This window comes from Fonsecaea nubica (assembly GCF_001646965.1).
Source record: "Fonsecaea nubica strain CBS 269.64 chromosome Unknown Scaff11, whole genome shotgun sequence".
Lineage (NCBI taxonomy): Eukaryota > Fungi > Ascomycota > Eurotiomycetes > Chaetothyriales > Herpotrichiellaceae > Fonsecaea > Fonsecaea nubica.
Genome location: NW_019173684.1, coordinates 31,410 through 50,949, shown reverse-complemented (window position 1 = coordinate 50,949; position 19,540 = coordinate 31,410). Strand labels below are relative to the sequence as shown.

At 52.9% G+C, this 19,540-nt stretch overlaps 5 protein-coding genes across 5 annotated transcripts; 2 read left to right on the top strand and 3 right to left on the bottom strand.

Annotated features, from left to right (window-relative positions):
• Nucleotides 1–804: 804 nt before the first annotated feature.
• Nucleotides 805–4,310, bottom strand: AYO20_02500 (hypothetical protein; the record flags this gene model as incomplete). Its single annotated transcript, XM_022640804.1, has 3 exons — nt 805–3,574; nt 3,639–3,693; nt 4,187–4,310. 3 exons carry the CDS (start codon nt 4,308–4,310, stop codon nt 805–807), a joined length of 2,949 nt encoding a protein of 982 aa, XP_022503060.1.
• A 2,841-nt stretch (nt 4,311–7,151) lies between these two features.
• AYO20_02499 (hypothetical protein) lies at nt 7,152–9,565 on the bottom strand (the record flags this gene model as incomplete). Its single annotated transcript, XM_022640803.1, has 13 exons — nt 7,152–7,270; nt 7,352–7,409; nt 7,546–7,784; nt 7,848–7,910; nt 7,967–8,068; nt 8,130–8,176; nt 8,255–8,389; nt 8,463–8,542; nt 8,610–8,717; nt 8,780–8,845; nt 8,904–8,980; nt 9,045–9,363; nt 9,437–9,565. 13 exons carry the CDS (start codon nt 9,563–9,565, stop codon nt 7,152–7,154), a joined length of 1,542 nt encoding a protein of 513 aa, XP_022503059.1.
• Nucleotides 9,566–11,092: 1,527 nt separating this feature from the next.
• Nucleotides 11,093–13,064, top strand: AYO20_02498 (hypothetical protein; the record flags this gene model as incomplete). Its single annotated transcript, XM_022640802.1, has 5 exons — nt 11,093–11,741; nt 11,850–12,111; nt 12,161–12,375; nt 12,538–12,615; nt 12,733–13,064. 5 exons carry the CDS (start codon nt 11,093–11,095, stop codon nt 13,062–13,064), a joined length of 1,536 nt encoding a protein of 511 aa, XP_022503058.1.
• Nucleotides 13,065–14,973: 1,909 nt separating this feature from the next.
• Nucleotides 14,974–15,978, top strand: AYO20_02497 (hypothetical protein; the record flags this gene model as incomplete). Its single annotated transcript, XM_022640801.1, has 1 exon — nt 14,974–15,978. One exon carries the CDS (start codon nt 14,974–14,976, stop codon nt 15,976–15,978), a length of 1,005 nt encoding a protein of 334 aa, XP_022503057.1.
• Nucleotides 15,979–16,946: 968 nt separating this feature from the next.
• AYO20_02496 (hypothetical protein) lies at nt 16,947–18,504 on the bottom strand (the record flags this gene model as incomplete). Its single annotated transcript, XM_022640800.1, has 3 exons — nt 16,947–17,880; nt 17,961–18,337; nt 18,460–18,504. The coding sequence occupies 3 exons, from the start codon at nt 18,502–18,504 to the stop codon at nt 16,947–16,949; spliced, it is 1,356 nt and encodes a 451-aa protein (XP_022503056.1).
• Between the last annotated feature and the right edge of the window lie 1,036 nt (nt 18,505–19,540).

Genomic DNA, 19,540 nt, shown 5'->3' with positions numbered 1-19,540 from the left:
TATGCCACGAGTTGGTACTCAATCTGTTGGGTCCTTTGTTAGGCTCACAATCTCAGTACATTATCTGTCGGGGGCTCACCTCGTCCCCCCACAACGGAGGGTACCCATCTATATCTTTGTATTCCTCAAAAACATCTACCAATTGCTTGACACGGCCGTGTCAGCAACGACGGCCGGAGATTGGCAACCTGGCCCAGTTTCTGAGGAAGCGGATCGTGAATGTCGTCTCATACCTGCATAGCACGGCGTCTAATGTGCTCAGACATGGACATGACTTCGTTCCAGTGGGAATTCCTGTCGTTGCCATCACTCCTGTCCTTGTGTTAAGCCTCAAACTCAATGAGCCTGGGTAGATGTGCTTATACCTGGACTCCATTGCGAAGAACCGTCACGTGAATCTCTGGTGGTCCACTTTGTGTCTACAAGAGACGACTTGAAGGTTACTGCGTTCAGTTTCATCCAGGTTATAGATTGCTGCCCACATTTGCGGTGTCAGGGTGTGCCATCAGGTACACCCAGACTTCGGCCCAGTTCAGGCCTGCATTCTGACTGACGTCATTGGTGGGACATTGGCAATAGCGCCACAAATAATATTGTGTTCGCTCACTAATAGTTATCGACTTGTGTACCACGTAGATCGGAAAAACTCTAGTCCGTAACCAGACCAAGCCCCGACTTCGAGTGACTGAAATCTACAACAATTCTTCTGTCATGATACTACCTCGATCTCGCGCATTAGGAGCTCAAGGACCGATCCGTCTGCACCAGCCAGGCTACCAGAAACCTGCCAGCCTGGTGGGTCAACTACAAGTTACAATCACTCAAGCTCCGCAGGATCGGGCAATACCTCCCAGCGTTCCACGGCGCGACCTGGCTCAACAGGGTGGAAAAGGCGAGGAAGATGCGCTGAGCAGATGCGAAGCCGGGGGCGCACGTGACGCCGTCAAATGAAAGGCTCGTGAGGCCGCCGTCTCGTATGAACCGTCGGCTTGGGGAATTTGAATTTGACGAACGTGGGACGTCGTCGCCCAGACATTCCACTGAATCGCTCAGCCCCAGCACTCCGATCCGTGTCCAATCCACATCGTCCAATAGTTCGTATTCTTCTCCTTGGGCATCATCCTCTTCTTCTTCTTCTTCTTCTTCTTCTTCTTCTTCTTCTTCTTCTTCTTCTTCTTCTTCTTCTTCTTCTTCTTCTTCTTCTTCTTCTTCATCTTCATCACACCCTCCTCCAGAGACGACCCACGACGCCCACGCCGACACCCCAGGCACGGCGGGTCTCAAGTACAGGTACAGACCCAGGACGAGGGCAGACTCGAACAGCGCCGTCTCCGACTGGAACATCATGCCTTCGGAGATCTTTCGCTGGCTCATGATGCGGAAAGTCTGCGCGGCGTGGAGGCATGCTCGTCGCGCGGTGGGGGTTCTGCACCATTGAGCCACGGCGTTGCGGGCTATCCGCGCCCGCGCGACCCCGTTCCTCCCGGCGGCGTCTTGGAAGAGGAGCGGATCTGCCGCGAGGCTCATGCACGTGTTGTGCCAGGACACGAGACAGTTGGGGTTGAGGGATGTGAATGCGTCTTTGTATGCGTCGTACAGGCCCGAGAGCACGGCGGCCGTTCGCTGGATGCGAGAATGGTCGCCAACCTGCCTATCATGCCTGCCCGCCCGAGCGCAGTCCGAGTCGACAGCACCGCCTGGGCGGTCGAGTTGTCCTTCCAAGACTTGAGCCCAACAGATTGCCAACAGCCCGTGCATTTCGTAATTGCCGATTGACCGCGGAAGACTCAACGTGTGCAACGTGACCATCCTCCCCGACGGCGACTGGAGCAAGCGCCTCCACCAGACAGCCTGGTTTGGAGCCTCAAAGGTCGCGAGGTCGCCCGGGACAATGTACTCGAGCAGTTCGAAGCGGAGCATGGGCTTGACCTCGTACTTGTGGGAGAACATGGCGTCTCCCATCAAAAGACACACGCAGAGCCGCTTGGTGCTTTCGACACGCGCCCACGCTTTCCATTTTTCCCGCTGACTCGCCCCGTTCAGCAAGCCTCTGAGGGTTTCGTTGCCGTCGTCTGTCGGGAAGAGATGTCGGCGCTGCGACAGCGACATGGCCTCGATGTACATCAACCGAGACGTGTCGTCGTAAAAGTTGGCCATGTGACATATGCACAGGAGCAGCATGGCGGACGCCAGCGAGGCCAGCACCTCGGCCGAGAAGTGTGTCTGATGAGCGTGTAGATCCAGGTCTCTTCTGCATGTTTGAATCGCCGTAGGGAGCATCACGGCAATACATCTTTTCGCTCGTGCGTCGTCCAGGAGCATGAGACCGATCAGACACATGGCGAAGAGGACCGACAGGTTTGCCGTGGGGGCGTGAAAAGTCGCACGGTGGATAAAAGGCATGAGCGGGTGAAAGTGACGAAAGTAGAGGCCCAGGGACGCCGACAGAGCTTCCCGTGATGGAAACTGTGCTTCCAAGCTGGATGGACGGCCTCCACGAGACCATATTTGTTGTGATGGCAGGACATCCGCCATGTCAGGCCGACGGTTCGATTGCGAAAGACAGAAAGCTTGCATGAGCTGTGAACGGCACTCCTCATTGAAGCCAAAGGCGTGCGAGTCGAGTGTCGGGCTCTCTGTCGACTCTGTGGCAGTATGGACACTTTGACGGCAGAAGATGTTGGCTTCACAGCAGCAGATGACAAATTCCCACCAATTGCGCGAGGCCTGTTGATGTCCTCTCCCCATCACCTTGGAGGGCCAAACAGATTCACTCGGGAGGAGGAGATGTTTCGGCAATCGGGAAGAGGCAAGACTGAACCATGGCCTTCCATTGATCCCTGAAGTTGATACAGGTTCTGGAATTTCAACTTGATATCGCTCGTCCCCAGAATAGTGCTTCGTATGATTGGCCTCAATCGACTCCGGTTGTCCTTTGGCGGTCTCCTCTAAAGTCCATTCAAACTGCTCGCCCAACTCGGGTCCGTGAAGGCTTGTCTCTGTAAAGGTGAGGGCAAAAGAGGTTGTCGGAGACAGGCAGTCATCGAGATGCTGGTCACCTGTCCCGTCGAAAAATTCAGTAGTGGTCAACTGTCCGACATTGCTGTCTGAGGAGTGGATATAAGGGTCCAAGTTGTTATCCTCATTAACTCCACATATCGAGATAACATCCGTCACACTGAAACTCTCGGTTGTTCCGTCGTCGGCCTGTTCAGGTAGGGCCTGTGATGTGTGGTGAGGATAGACAGCAGCATCCATCATGTTGTCTATTCGAGCAGCAGATATTACAGGGTCGGTTATCGAATCGAAGATTTCCTCGAACGCGAGACCCGCCAAGGGGGGCAGATCGTCGATGGAGTTGGCCTCGTCGACAACATTGTTCGATCCCTTTAGGGTGGACGTGATAAGAGGCTCGTGGCCCTCCCCCAGACCTCGTCTAGGAGAGCGAAGGCTTTGTGCGTGGCCTGCAAAAAGATTGCCTTCGTTGCGTTCATATACCTCGACTCCGCCGGCGTCATTCAAGAATTCTCCCGCCTCGCCGTGGTGATCTCGTATGTGTCGCCGAAGGACATCCCTGGGAGAGCGCAGACCGACTTGTCAATGGCCAAAATGCTATGGCAAAGATGATAGTAACTTACCTCCTCCCGTAGTGTTTCTGACAATGCAGACACCGGAAGGGTTTCTCCCCCGTATCTGGATCCGTAGTTGGTGGTTAGCCTCGTCCTCTATCTCCTCCTCCTCCTCCTTCCCGCCAGGCCTGATCACTCACGACTGCGCATGTGGCGATGGAGATGTTCTGCCTTTGAAAACTGCCGCCGACAGAGACGGCACTCCTTGTTAATTCGATGTCGCATGTTGAAGTAAATATCTGTCCAACCACCTCTCACATTGGAGTCTAGAAGGATGAGTATTTGCTGGGGACCTCCTCCTTCTCAATCCCTCACTACTTCTATGTGTGTTGCCCGGTCGTGGCCGAGGAAATATTATCATTCAATAAAGGTAATCAACCTCGACTTGACTGGATATTGAAGAGCCGGGTTGAGTTTGTGCCCCACATTCTTGGATCTTGTCCGGGGAAGTTCTCCCATGTTCCCCTCCACATCCTCTCAATGCAGGAGACGCTGCGCATACGTCAGCAGATTCAAGGCAGAGGGCCATGGTTTTCGACGAGGCGCGATTCTCTCACCTGCAGTGCCACACATAATTCTGTCTGCCTTGTCGTCGGCGGCAGGGTGAGCAATCCATCCATCGGTTGAAGCTTCGTTGCCTTGAGCTGGCGGCGCAACCTTGCATTTAAAGTCGTCCGCCATAATATGTAGTACCTCGCATTTCTCTTCCTACAGATTCCTTGTCAACCTCACCAGGGCCGTGAGACTCACTCAAGTTTTTGAGCAATTGAGTGATGTCGACGAGAGTGTTTCTGTTGCCGGACAGCAGTCGCGGAATGCTTTCTCTTGAGGTTATCGCACAAAAACTGAGTCGACGAGGTTGTTTTCACAAGGCTGGGGTAGCCTGGCACTCATCGACTTTCCGTTATTAAGCCCGTTGTATATGGAAGCTACAGATGAGTTGATTAAATACAGACTCTCATGTATCACGACATACTATCTGAGATGGACTCCGAGAAAGAGATCGACTTCATATGATCGCCCACATCTTTCCCCACCACATGGTCCTTAACGACCGTCGACCTCAGTCTCATTTTCTGTTCACCATCTACTTTGACAAAATTACACCAACAGAATTTCCATGTCCGACCCTACATTTCCCCGTCAAGTAGCTCTTAAAGGCCCTTGGCTCATGTCTCAATTTCTCCACATCATCTCCATTGATACAATTTCTGTAGTTTTATACTTGCTATAGCTAAGTATGTGTTTCCCGTCATGTAGCCCTTAACGACCCTCGGCTCCTACCTCTATTTCTCTGCGCCATCTGCGTCTTGTGGAATTCCCACGGACTGCTCCACATCGACAGATGGTCTGAAGGTCCAGTCTGGCAGGCGTTTGGTACTCCATTTTTACTGAAGTCAAACCGAGAAATAGCAAGGAGGAGCTATTCACAGATAACTCCAAGGTGACTGTTATTGGGTATAATGGTACCCCTATCCTTATGAATGATATGAGCTATATTTGATCAGACGCCCGCCTCATTACTATTGAGTGACTACCTAAGTTCCTAAAAGGGGTCTCCCTTCTGCCAAACTGTGCGTCACTGGCTACTTCTTCAGTGTGAACGGTAATGTTCGATTGCTCAAGTTGCAGAGTATGGACCATGTCCTGCCAAAAGTCCTTCCATCTCCAGTCATGTGGATGATTCTCAGTGCAATGGATATACCAACGGACAAGTAGATCTCGTACACGCTTGTAGTCGGTGTAAGCGAGAAAATAATCTTTTCCGAGGTCCCATTTCACAGTGTCTGCTACCATAAATGGCCCGGGCTGTGGTATAGTTGGAAGGGTCGCAGTGAACGAGCTGGTAGATGCACTTTCCCAACCTTCGTCGTCTGTATGCTCATCACATACGAGAGAATCGGCTAGTCGATATCATCAGCTTCGGCAGTGTCTTTCTGTACGCGGCGCATGTTTACATCGATATCAGATGAATTATCCGGGGATTTACGGTAGTGAAGGTACTTGGGAAAGAAAAATAGGATAGGATAATAATATTTATATTCACTCTAGGATGATAATCTAAGTCGTTCACGAAGGAAAGTGAGGCGAGACCGAGAACATGTGAGAACTTACCCCGAGAGAAATCATAGTGGTACTTACACTCGGCCTCGTTTACTGTCACCTCACCGTCACCTTATCTCTGTTTTGTACTGCGCTTATCGATAAAATTCACTGGTGTCGTCGATTGGTCTGATCATATCGACCGGGTCTTCTGATATCACGGTGATTCTCTTGGTCATCAAGTGATTCTACGCTACCACAAGATCAATCATTTAAGCTGTACAGTCTCCACGGAATGGTGAAGCAATTGTGCATCAGATTTATCTGAAGGTGTATCTATCTGAGGAGGTCAGCTTGACCAGTCGACTTACTGTGAGTGGAGGATGGAACAGCAGCCCCTTCCGACATGGAAGAAACCAACAACCTGCAATACTTCCATGACAGTCGAAACATGTACCGCTAAAGTTAATACGGGCCAGCTGCGGGAGTACTATTCTTTATATAAACCGGCTACTACGAAGGTACTAGGTCTCCTCTTTCACCCTAACTATAGTACTAGGAGAATATGTAAGGAGATTAAGGAACGAGCGGAAATACTTGCTCGAAACGGGGTTGTTATATCTCACGAATTTTCTCGTTCTATTGATACGGCTATAGAGCTCAGGACGAAAGCTATTGAATTCTGTCAACAGCCCACTCGAAAACCGACGTCGACTGCGAATCTAACTAATTGAAACGTCGCTGACGGCCATGAATACTTCGATGAGCTGTTACGATATATCAGAGACATTGTCCAGACATAATCTATTGAGAAGGATGAGGGTCCATCGAGTGTGTTTCAACTGGGGCATCTATCGTGTACGACACATCTACGCGAGGAAGAAGTCCTGGGTAATCGGTACCATAGCGAAGGGATCGTCAGAGGTCAAATCAAGGCTGTTAGTCAAGAGGCGATAATGCCACCCTTACCGACCGACGACCAGGATGATACTCCGGATGTAACGTACAAATCTTTCTTGGAAAACGACAAACTGACGGGTTTGCTCGATCTACCGGAAGACATGAGCGAGGTCCGGGTGTTCATACGTCGGAGATGTGACGAATTCTTTTGATCTAAAGACAGGATTGAGCGTACTGACAGCTGGGTAAGACTGGATTATTGCTCGAGCTCCGGGTAGACATACTAAATCATGTTACTTCTGCGCTGCTGTGCAGCATACAGGCCCATGTCTATTCCGGACAGAAGCAAGGCGTCCCTTTTGGGGTTGCGTATGTTGCTCCCCACCCACATGCAAGGAGAACAGCAAGCTTTCACTCCTCGAGGAGCATATATGACTTCTCAGACGATGCGTACCGCGCACAAACACATACATACGCAACGAACCCTCAATCTCTTCCGAGAGGGCCAGAAGGGCTAGATAGCCACACCTCCCTTCCCTCTCGACAAACCACCTCACCCGCAATCTTCGGTGGCATGATTCAAAATCGCACCGTCGGGACATCCGGGTAAATATCTGCAAAGGGTTGAATGACACTTGGCTCGGTCGCAGGGATACGCTCGGCGTCGACCCAATTGCCGTGGACGGCAGACCTCAGTCCTAGAATCACGTCAGCCTCACCGGGGGAAACTGATCAACTCCCTATCATTCTCGGACTCCGGGGTTTTTCAGCAAACTTACGGAAAGGGAGGACAATCTTGGCCACGACTTTCTGGAAGTCGCGAGTATCTTGGATGATCTACAAGCGACGTTAGTATCACTTCGACTCTTTGGTGAGACAAACTGCAGGCGGCTGCGGTCCCGGTATAATGTGAAACATCGTAGGGGGTGTGTGTGTGTGTGTGTGTGTGTGTGTGTGCGAGGTCAAGACGTACCACCTCATTCCGGTGACGAGCCATGTTGTCGACCATGGTGATCAAGAAGCCGTCTCCCTCCGGCGCATCAGGACTTCTCGGGCTGAAAGCTGGCTCCTGGACGAGGCAATCCGGACCGGGCACGAAATACTCAATGTCCTGCTTCTGCGAGTCGATGCGAGCCAGGGCGTTGAGGCCCTGGTACAGCTGGGCCGCGTTGCCCGCCTCGGGCTTGAAGCAGTCCAAGAACGTGTACCGAGCTACGCACAATTTGATCAGCCATGCTGGTCGGATCCGTCCTCCGTGGGCGTGACGGGACTCACGTTTCTTCATCAGGAACCTCTCGTCTACCCGGGGAAATTCGCAAGGCACACTCAGTAGAACCTCTCGATCCCAGACGTTAGCCATAAGATGCGGTCTATCAGTCGTGGAAATGACCTACTGGGGTCTTCCATCTTGTCAGACACAGCGTTTGGATCGATGCACCATCGAATATAGTTGACGGTGATGTCGCTCGGTGGCGGGTTCGGGCCATGTCGGCAGGCTTTCGGAGGGGGTTGTTAGTAGCGAAACGACAGAAAGACTAGAGAGTGAATCACACTTACGCAAGAACGCAAAGGCGTTGTGTGAGGCCGTGGAAGAATCGAAATATCTGGCGCACACGCGAAATTGATCAGCCAGCTTTTCTCTCACAACACATTCAACAAGCAAATCCCAAGGCCTTCCTTACACCTTTCCATTCTCCTCAAAGGATCCACCACTGTGGATGGCCATGCAGTTTTTATACCGAAACCACCGGACGGGTTTCGTGGCGTCGCGGCGCGGGACAAGACCAAACCACGCGGGAGCCTTTTCATCGTAATACCTATTCCGGAATGATCAGGTTAAATACGTACAAACATACACACAGTGTCAGCCTTCAGAGATGCCAAACTCACCACTGATGCTTTCCGGGCTCTTCGACATTCTTGGTGTCGACAATGAACGGCATTCTGCAGAGGATGATATAGTTCTCCGTCTGGTCCACTTATTAGCTTTGACGAGGTCTTCTTCTCCTGGGACCAAGAAAAGGCTTATTTACTCACGATGGCACAGTCGTGAATCATGCCCGAGTCGTTGATCTCGTCCCGATCAAACTCGAAATCGCGCTGGAAGGTCTTCTTGCCGTCCTTGTCGATCAGGTACACTGAGATCTGGCCTTGGATTTAGCAAGGGATTTTGTGTCTGTATCACCAGCGTACGAAGGATATCGTACCTGAGGCGTCCCAATTCCCTTCAAGCCGTACGCAAAGGCGCATAGTTCTCCAGTGACCGGGTCAACCTCGAAAACTTGTCAGCGAAAGGACGCCCCAAAGTTTGGCAGATACAGAGGGACATACATGTGGGTGTGCCGTGAATGGAAGATTGGGATCGATTTCTCCAGGGAACATGTCAATGCCGATGGTGCGCAAACTGTCTGCTCCCGGTTCAGCAACGAGAGCCACCAAGCAGTTTGGCGTGTCCGCGAGCGAGCGACTTACTGGGGTCGAGCACGTATCCAGGCCCGTGTTCGCACAGGGCAAGCAGTTTCTTCGCATGAAGGATCACGTTGGTGTTGGCGGTCGTGTCCGCCACCGCCCGGACGCAGGGATGATGGGAGAAGGGACTCCGATACATGCCGAACAGGGACCGTCCGGCCTTTCTCTCCGCCACCAGTCGCTTGGTCATGACATAGCGTTGCTGGAAAGATGCTTTCCCGTCCTTGATGCGGAACGCGCTGATACTCCCGTCGCCGTCAAAGGGGATTGTCTTGGCCCCATCGAGGTAGTAGTCGCGGTCATAGTATGGATCTTGCATCACCTATCGAGAGAGAGAGTTCAGCATTCTCGACGCGTTCCTCAGACGATCATCAGCACGAACGAGGGACTCATACCCTGAAGAAAGTCCCATCGAGTTCCTTGGGAATCTCGCCTTCAACCTCAACATCAGCGATATCAGCATCAGCCCGAAACGGTCGTGAGGCCGCCGCAAAATCGTTGTAGAGATCGTGTGCCTTGACCATGGTGCTGCTAAGATGTTTGGCCGTGAGGGTTGTGTTTGTCGTGCTATTCCACCTGCAAACGGGATGTTGTCCAAATGCTTCTCTCGATGTCGTTTTATCTCACGTCTCGAACAAGCAATCGCACTGGAGCCATTTCCAAGCTTCTCCATATTCGATGTTCACAGCTCCAGCCACCGTCGTGTCTCCACAACCTCATCTTCAAGTCATTGGTTCTTGGGAGCGGCATATGGTGATGATGTCCAAAAGTCCCCGCGAAAAGTCCCCATATTGAGTCGAGGCTTGGATGTCAGTCACGGACGACAAATGAGAGAACAGCCGAGCACACACAGAGGCTGATGTGGAGAGGTACGACGGGGAAGAAACGCGGGAGAATGTGGGGGATGGAGAAGTAAGAAACAGCTGCAGAATGTTGCAGGCAGGCAGGGAGGTCTTGGTGCATTGCTTGGTCTTGGATATACACCGAGTACCAGTCACCCAAGATTGAGCAAGAGGGACTTTATCGACGTCTTTTCCAATTGACCCACAAACATGTCGAGGTCGTTCCCTGATCTGTACCAGGCACTAAGTGCATGAGCAAGTGTGAGTGCATCTACAGTGTACAGCCTTGCGCCTTTATCGCCGCAGCAGAGAAATTGCCATTTCGGGAAGTTAAATCCACTCCATGGACAGGACTCTTTGATCGGCCATCTCCTGGCAGAGTTATCGATGCAAAAAAGACAGTTTGAATGCGTCGGGACCCTATGCGCTCCAAACACCACTTGCGAACAAGTTAATTATTGCGGGATTATCTCAAGAGCCTGGAACAGAGACGTGATACCCCCCCGATCTTGATAACAATGATAAGCATCAAGTCCATGGCAAACAAACGCCAGCTATTTTCGACACTCTCCAGATTCATCCAGGTCTCAACTTCGACGGAAGACTTGAGGAAGAAGCAGGACCCCTTACTTCAGGCAGTGGCCACTGCGCTGGCACCCTTCCAAATCGATGCTGTCCAGATAATTGTGCCTCTTCTTCGCCCTGCCAGTTAATGACTTCGAGTCAGGCTGGACAGCCAAAAGAGCCTCCTGTAAAACCGGGAATTATCGTTCTATTGACAGTGTGATAATATGTCCTATCAAATCGTCCTTATTCCTGCCATATACCGTGTCGATGTTATCTTGAAAGTCTCCTGGCCCCCACCATCTTCCCCGGATTGGGCAGTTTACAGAGACGCACATCGCCGTTAGGGGGGTCGAAACGGGCAACAAAGTCCCACGTTTCCAGGGGTTCCCAGGCTTATCATTGGGTACGAACAGTACAACTGGCTTGCGGGACACGCTCAGCCTCGACCTCTATCTCACGCCCTGTGGCGTTTCTCAGACGTCACCCTTGGATTCAAGGGTAAATTTCGTTCAAAGGGATCTGCTACGGAAGAGATTGTCCCAGAAATTTGTTTCCTGACCAGTTTCTTCACTGCAACGTCCTGTAAAGCACCTTCCGGTAAAGGAGACCGTTGACCCCTCGCTCTCAGCACGTAGAAAAAAGATGGGCATCTCAATGTTTGGGCCTCCAGCGCCCATTGACCCGTCATACGAACCGTCCGTCTCCATAACTTCGATCCCTGCGAGCGCCCCGATCGAGGAGATCCTCGGCATACTCGAGCGGGACGGGGGCGTGATCCTGACGGGATTCGCCACGGCTGAAGACATGGCCGCCGTGGACCGCGACGTCGAGGCCCATCGCGCACAAACCCGGTCGACCGAGAAGAGCGCGTTGCACATCATCCCCAAGGAAACGCTGGCCATCCCGGGCCTGGTGGGCAAGTCTCCGACCATGGCCAAGATCTGCTCCGAATCGCCCGTGCTCGAAGAACTGCGGACGTCGATCCTACAGGAGAAATTCAAGGTGATCCGCGAGGAAATTGTCGAGGAAAACACCATCGACCCGCTGCTGAGCATCAGCATCACCTTCTACATCGGCCACGGGGCGCCTCGACAACGGCTGCACCGAGACGACAACGTGCACGGGATCCGACACGGCGGAGAAGCCTTTGACCTCAAAAAGGCCAGCCAGTTTGGCTGTCTGATTGCTGGGTCGAGGACGACTCGGCAGAACGGCGCCACCATGTTCGTGCCAGGATCCCACAAATGGGACGATGCCCGACGTCCACGGACGGACGAGGTATGCTTTGCCGGTAAGTCTCCCTCTCCCTCTCTGCTCTGAAGGCCCTGCAAGTTCTAATCCCCCATCGTGGTTCCTTGGTCTGGTGTGAGCTGATGATGTTGTTGTCCGCATGAAAAAGAAATGGAACCGGGCTCCGCCTTGATCTTCCTGGCATCCTGCTACCACGGGGGCGGCCACAACTCGGTCCCCGGCGAGGTGCGCAAGGTCCACGGCCTGTTCTTCATCCGGGGCAACATGCGCACGGAAGAGAACCAGTTCCTGGCGGTGCCGCGGAGCAAAGTGCTCACCATGAACGACAAGATGCTCTCACTGCTCGGGTACAAGAAGCCGACGACGGTGCTGGGGGTCGTCGACAATGAGGATCCGTCGCTGGACTTGCAGTCTGTCTTTGAGAAGGCGAACCGATAGTGTCTTCTGTTGCCATGGCAGTGAGTCATTAGATCCTCACGAGGAGGGTTCGGAAACGAGGAGGGTTCGGAAACGAGGAGGGTTCGGAAAAGTCATTGTGTGCAGATACCAGATAGAACACCTCTTCTCCCTCTCCCTCTCTCCCAGCCTTGACATTGAACGGAAAGACGAGGGTAATCCAGAAGATCAAACTCCCGACACGGACCGAGCCTGTTTTGCTCTACCGCCATCAATGCGTCAGTACACCACTAGCCACTTCCATCATCCATGCCCTTCCGGCAGATTACAGAGAGCCATTCTATATCTGCCTGCCTACCTACATATGTAGATACGAGTGAATCTTCTTTGTCGATAAGCTCCCAGCTCCTAATCCGATATCACTGAGATAACGACAAAAGTTCCAAATCATCAATCTACCTTTTTCTACCGCGCCCTGAAAGCCCAGGGGGTTGACCGCAGAACACTTCCGTATCGAGGTACGTATGCCCTTGACAGATCAGATCAGACCAGACCAGATTTCATTCAACCCTTTCTTCCCTCCCCTTTCAAGACATCGCGTCGCTAACTCCATCCCCTCTTGTCGGGTCCTCCAGGCTGGTGTCAACCCTACCTCAACTGCTTCGGCCTGGTCTTCGTGACCATCATCGTCGTCCTGCAAGGCTACACGGTCTTCCTCCCCGGATCGTGGGACATCGGCACCTTCTTCACCTACTACACCATGCTCCTCTATATCGGGTGGAAGGTGATCAAGCGGACCAAAGTCGTGCAGCCGCACCTGGCCGACCTGGTCTGGGACAAGCCCGTCATCGACGCCTACAAGCGGAGCATCGACCCGCCGCTGGGACACTGGGAGGATATCTGGGTGTCGGTGCTGGACACGCTCAAGATCAGGAGCAAGAAACTCACAGAGGGGGCGGATGTATGAAAGATGGCAACAGCAACAACAAGGCTTTGTGTATGTACATATGTAGGAATGCTGGGTGGTCGAAAGCTGTGTCTGCAGTAAATATGTACCAAGTATGTGTACATGAAAATCAAATCAAATATAAGGGGATGCATATCCCAAGGTACCGATGATTCTGTTGGCCCTTTAGTCGGTCAGCGCGGTTTGCGCGTACGTATGCATTACTTATCTCAAGCCTAGGACTTCGTGCGGCCCTCGTCAAGGGTACTGCTATTATCAGCGATCTCAACAGATCAGTCACTTCGCCCGACGGATAAAAAGGTCGAAGGTCACGTACGTGTACACCAGCAACGACCAATCTACCTATATATCTCGTATATTACACCCGCTGTAAATCAAGAGCTTGGGATAATCTTGAGCCATCTCCAACTAATGTAATATCCCCATCTTCATGTTTACCAGACCATCGAAAGCTGCCAGCCACCGGGTAGGACATCGGCTCAGTCAGTGTGAGCTCAAGTCAATACTCAAGGCAGCGTTGGTAACGGCGCCAGAGATCACGATAGAGGCGGTGGCGGAGGAGGACGAACATGATTTGCGTCGTAGATTTGTGTAGGACAAGTACTATGGTCCAGCCAGGGAGGCCTTGTCGGTCCGTAAGAAGGCCAGTGCTCCGAGGTCTGTCATCGAGGTCACGTCTCGGTTCAGCTTGAGACGATGGAACCAGCATCGTCCAACTTCCAGAGTCGACTGCGTTTTTAAGGCAAGGAGTAGAACCGGCGAGGATAGCAGGGTTCGTCGAAGACACGAGAGGGGACCTGCGTTGGTTACATGTGACGCGAGACTGGAATTAGGCGGGTCAGCTTTCTCTCGTCTCGTGGCGTCGTGACATCCCAGCACTCACCAGGCTGCTATCGGTTCTGCCTGTCAACTGATAGGCAGCAATCCCGTGAGATTGCATGAGCGCGACGTGATGGTGAAGCAGTGAAGTGGGCGATGAGGGCGAACAGACACTGCGCAAGACCGCGAGCCCAACTTCATCAAATCTGAACGCGAGTGACCACGCGCAAGGCACACTTTTTCAACTCTCTTCGAGGACAAAGTTTTTCAACTCTTCTCCAAGGCTTTGCACAAGGCAAAGAAAACCATGATGAAAAGTGATTGTTTCGCATCGCAAGGCGGCAGTGTGAGGCCTCGGACACGGTGCTTGAGACGCTCCATGCAAGCATGGAGAGACTCGAGCGATGTGCAAAAATAAATTTAATCAAAGTTAGACACACGTGGTGTCGTTTCAGAGATTAAACTGAAAAGAACAGATACTACACTTGATCTAAGCCAGTTGGCAAAGCTGAGAGACAACAATTAGCACAGACGATCAAAGTGTAGGGGGGAGGAGAGATGGTACTCACAGAGCTGAGGAAAGGAAAAAAAGAAGAGGAAGAAGAAAAGGGAGAGGTGGAGGTTTAAGTAGTCGGGAGACGAGGGTGGTTGATGCCAAGACCTCAAGATTTTTGGTCAGTTAGCACGGCACTAGGCACTTTAGTTGTCGCCAAGATCAACTAGCGCCACTGGTGCCTGGTTTTCTGCCAAGCACAACATAGTTAGGTGCCAAGCCGACTCTGAACGCAGTTCTCCTACCTCGCAGAAATAGCAAGTTAGGCGTACAAGAATGGGACGTACCTGGGAGTTACAGAAAACCGAGGCGCATCAGACATCTGGTGGTCATTCATGCTCTATCGCCCCGTTCTTCTCACTGCGTCCAATTGCTCGACAGCAAACAGCACTGTAGATGATGTAGACGATGCCTTCGTCGACGGTAAGGCCTTCTGCCCTCGTCCCCTGCCCATTGACTCTCATACTATCCATTTACAAAGGATGCCTGCATGTATTGCTCTCAACTTGACTATCACTTCAATCCGGCGTCACCATCATGAGCCCTTCAGTCCCGAAACTACCCTCTGTCCTGGTGAACAAGATCGCCTCACACACAGGCCCAATTAATGCCATTACTTTCTCCTCTCTCGGCGGTACCTATATCCTTACGGGCAGCTCAGACCGACAAGTTCACCTCACCCGCACCGAGCCCTCCAAGCCTGACAACCCTTCGTCTACACCGATCCAGAAGTACTCGGCGCACGGCTACCCCATTCTCGATATCGCTTGCGCACAGGACAACCAGACCTTTGCATCTGTTGGCGGCGACCGCGCAGTGTTTCTCTGGGACGTCCAGGCTGCGGACGGCACGCTGAGACGATTTGGGAATAATACCACCCAGGGACATACCAGTCGGATCACAAGCGTAGCTTTTGCTGGAGACGGCGACAGCGTGCTCGTCAGCGGGAGTGATGACACAAGCGTCAGATTGTGGGACGTCAAGAGTCGGGATGCACGGCCACTGATGGTTCTCGAAGAGGCCAAAGATGGAATTTCGAGTGTCCTGGTGCCCGAGAACGGACACGAGATTGTCGCTGCGAGTATAGACGGCAGGGTACGATCCTACGATATCCGCATAGGCAGAGTGACCGTGGATGTAATGCCCGGAAGCGTGACCAGTCTGGACCTCTCGAGAGACGCTAGAACAGTGCTTGTGGGTTGTCTGGACGGGAGGATTCGGCTAATGGATCGAGGAGACGGAACATGCTTGAGGGCTTTCCCTCCCGAAGAAGCCACGGACGGGTACAAGAATGAGAGCCTCAGATTGCGGAGCTGTCTCGGAGCCAACGACGGCTTGGTCCTGAGTGGAAGCGAGAGCGATGGCACCGTGCGCGCCTGGGATGTTCTCTCCGGCAAGGCCGTTGGCAAAGTCCACCTCAGTGACTCTGACAGGGTAGTGAGCGTCGTGACATGGAGAGAAGGCAGCCAGGCGCAAGCGCGACAGAGTCTTTGGGCCGGCGGAGGCGCTGATGGTGTAGTCAAGATCTACGGCGCTGGATGAGAGGGAAGCGATACATGTATGTGTATAGCATGATACATTTATACTAGCTTGAAAGCAGGCAACTCTGCGTCCTTTCCTCTCTCCCTCCCTCCGAGATCTCATGCTTTTCCCACCTGAAATGCCCTTTCCTTTTCTCCACAACATCATCGAGCCCCGAGCCCCGCGCAAGGCCCGACCAAAAGGTGCAGAGAAGACGCAGACAGCACAGAGACGAAGAAAGAGACGCCCACGAAAATGAACTTTTTCACACACTCTCAAAAGAAGCGATATCCCAACCGTAAGCGCAATCGCATCCCGTCCCATCCCATCCCATGCATGCTGCAGTACGAATCGAACGACCGATCTCTGAACAGACCGACCGAGTACATATGTACCTCACTCATCCGTATGGGAATCGGAATTAGAATCCACGATGACATGAATATATATGTGTCTCTCTTTTCCTACTTTTCCTTTTCACTTTTCCCCTTGTCCCTGTGTCCCCGTGTCCCATGCATGAGTTTCTGCCCTTGATCCGTCATCCCCTCGTCTCGGAGGACACCCAAATTGATTGCCTTTTTTTTGCCTCTCCCGGTGTAATGCTATTGCTGATGTTGTTGCTGATGTTGACGCTGATTTTGATGCTGATGCAGGTGTAAGTCGTACTCGTTTGTGCTGGTTCGTGGCTCGTAGTAAGTAGTGAGCAGAGGTCGATGATTGTAGGTTATTTTTGGTTTTGGTTTTGGTTTTGGTGTTTCCAGTCAGTCCTCCAGGGAGGACACAAAGGGTTATTTCTTGATCGCAATTTCAATGACACACACATGTGTGCTCTTTCTCGCAATCTCTCCATGTGTGTCTGTGTGCGTGCATGTGTAATCTTACCAGCCTGACCGTTATGTAACAGGAAGCCAGGCCCATGACATACGTCACGATCGTCATGTTTATTCAACGCTCCTGATCGCGACGCACTCACACTCGCACTCGCTCGCTCAAGCCCTCTCCTCCTCCACGACCCTCATCATGCCATACTCGAGGGCCTCGAGGGCTTCTTCGAGCTGGGACGCGCGGACGATGACGGTGCCTGCTCTGGCGGTGCTGAGGAAGCCGATCTCGACGGGTTCGTCGCGCGGGCCAATCTCGATCGCCGTCGTTGTGTCGCTGCCGCTTAAAATGACCTGTCCGTCTGGAAGGTCGGTGCTCCCCTGGGCGAGGCGCCCTGCCACGCCGCAGACAATGCCCGTGGCGTCGAGCGGGAGGTCGCGCAGGTCCAGCGTGATGGGGATCAGGGCGTCGTCGGCGGATTTGGCGCCTAGGAGGGACCCGCCAAGGCGGTCGAGCAGGCGGTGTTCCAGGAGCACCGAGATGGGTTCGTCCGAGGTGATGGTCAGGGAGAGGAATTTGGCGCCAAAGTCCAGGTCGGCGCCGGACGCTGGTGGCGGTGGTGGCGGCGTGCTCAGACTCAGTCCAGCTGCCGATATCGTCGTGGCCGTGACCGATTTCGACGAAGGGGTCGTCGTGGGCGCCGCGGTCGCGAGCAGGACTTGGAGGAGGTCGTCCTTGAGCCGCTCGTCGCTGGCCTTGCTGTACTCGCGGCTGCCGGCGCAGTTGGCCAGACGGATCTTACGGTCGACAAGAGGCCGGATGTTGTTCCGCTGGAGCTTTCGGAACGTCCGCACCTGGAGCTCAGGGATGTCCTTGGCCGGCGGCGTGGGGGGAGCCGACCTGTCGAAGAAGGGTGACGCCGGCGGCCTCGTGCCGCCCTGGAGCAAGGTGGGAGATGACGGCGAGAGTTGCGACACAAAGGCGTCGGCGGTCTTGGAGAAGACGAACCCTCGCTGTTGAAGCGCGGTGGTGACGGTGCCTCGCGCCCGGAATGGAACAAGAATATAGTCAGAGAAATAAGTCGTGATGAAGAAAATGCTTCTGCCAGTGTGATTCCAGAGTCAGTCCCACGATCACAAGGCATCGACATCCAACCAAGATGACGGGGCGAAAAGGCTCACATTCCAGCCATTGCCAATGGCGACGTCAATTCCAGCACCCTCTGGCCAGCATCAAGGCCCTGCCCATCGACTTGGATGACTGTATAGTCTTCGTTTCCGATCTGGATGTCCCCTGTCGACTTCCCCTTCTTGTTGCCGGCGTGAACATTGTTGAGGACATCGGCTATCGGGCGCACGAATCGGTCCGCGAGGTATCGCGAGCATATAATAGAGCATTCAATGGCCGTGATGGAGATGTTGAGAAAGTCATGACGGTTGGTCCACGAAATCCTCCCCGCGTCCTCGTCGTGGTCTTCTCCAAACAGGAGCCGGAGAATCGGCTGAAGGGTCAAGGCGTACAACTCGATGGGAATATGGATCAGCGCGAGATGTGCTTCCTGAGCCCGCAAGCGGTGGACGGAGAGTTAGAAAACATGATGGTCAATAACTCAGGCCCAGCCTGATGCCTGCCAGCCCTGTATACACACACATAACCGGAGCGGCAGCCGGAAGAACTCACCAAGAATGATATCTGAGCTGAGATCAGGTTCATCGAGTCCGTCATGTTTGATGCTGTCTCAACGCCACCACTACACGGGATGCTGATGAGCAGAGAACGATAACTACAGGCACTTCGATGAGAGGTTGTAGGTAGCCCCTCGAAGAATGAGGCTTGGGCCCGGCTGGTCGGATCGTGTCTTGCCCAATGGGACTTCGCAGTGGCGGAGCCTTCTTTCGGAGCCTGTTCCCAGATTTGAATATCCCTTCCTGGACTTGGAGAAACAGAGGTTGCCTTGGCCAGAGCCAGCCGTGGGTAGAGCTTTACTTGACAACCGAAGGAGATGGACAGAAAGTCATGATTACAATCGCCATTATGGTTTGAGGTAGGACCAAAGGCTCAATAGGAAAAGAGACAGCAAAGGAAAGGAGGTGATGTCCACCAAGTCAGATGATGAGAGAAATGGAGCTGTCTATCACTGCAACAAAGAAAAAGCGAAAAGCGTGATGCTGGCCCGAACCGCTGCATAAAGCTGATTGGTAAAGGAATGGCAGCGGAGCCAATCTGTGATTAGGTCTCATGAGATAACAAGTGTGGGAGAGCTGCGAACTCTTCCCATGTTAATAGGCTTGGTGATTTGTATCACGGATTTCTGGAGTCTTAGGGACTGATAATAGAGTCACACAGCATGATTTGTGCGTCGGGTCTTGCTCTCCGCATCCTAACCAGGCAGGAAGAAGAAAATCCCAAAGGCTAGCATACAACGGAGGGAGTTGAATGGCTTCAGCGACGTCTATCAATGTCGAAGCTTTGGGGTCATGTGTTGTATCCGCGCTTTCTTACTTCGGCAACGGTTTGGCAGTGGCACGGCAGTAGTTCATCGTGGATTGAGATTGTGGGGATGGTGGCATCATAGTTCTTGTTTGGAACATAGAAAACGTGTCTGACCGTCGGTAGCGTGGGGGTAGCAAGCGCATTCGGTTGAGGGGTTCGAAGGGCAGATCTGACGTGGTCCAAGACTCGGACGTGGAGAGCCAGCCAGGAACACAACGGGGACTGTATCGAATCAGCTTGAACAAGAGCCACCGGTAAAAGATGGGGG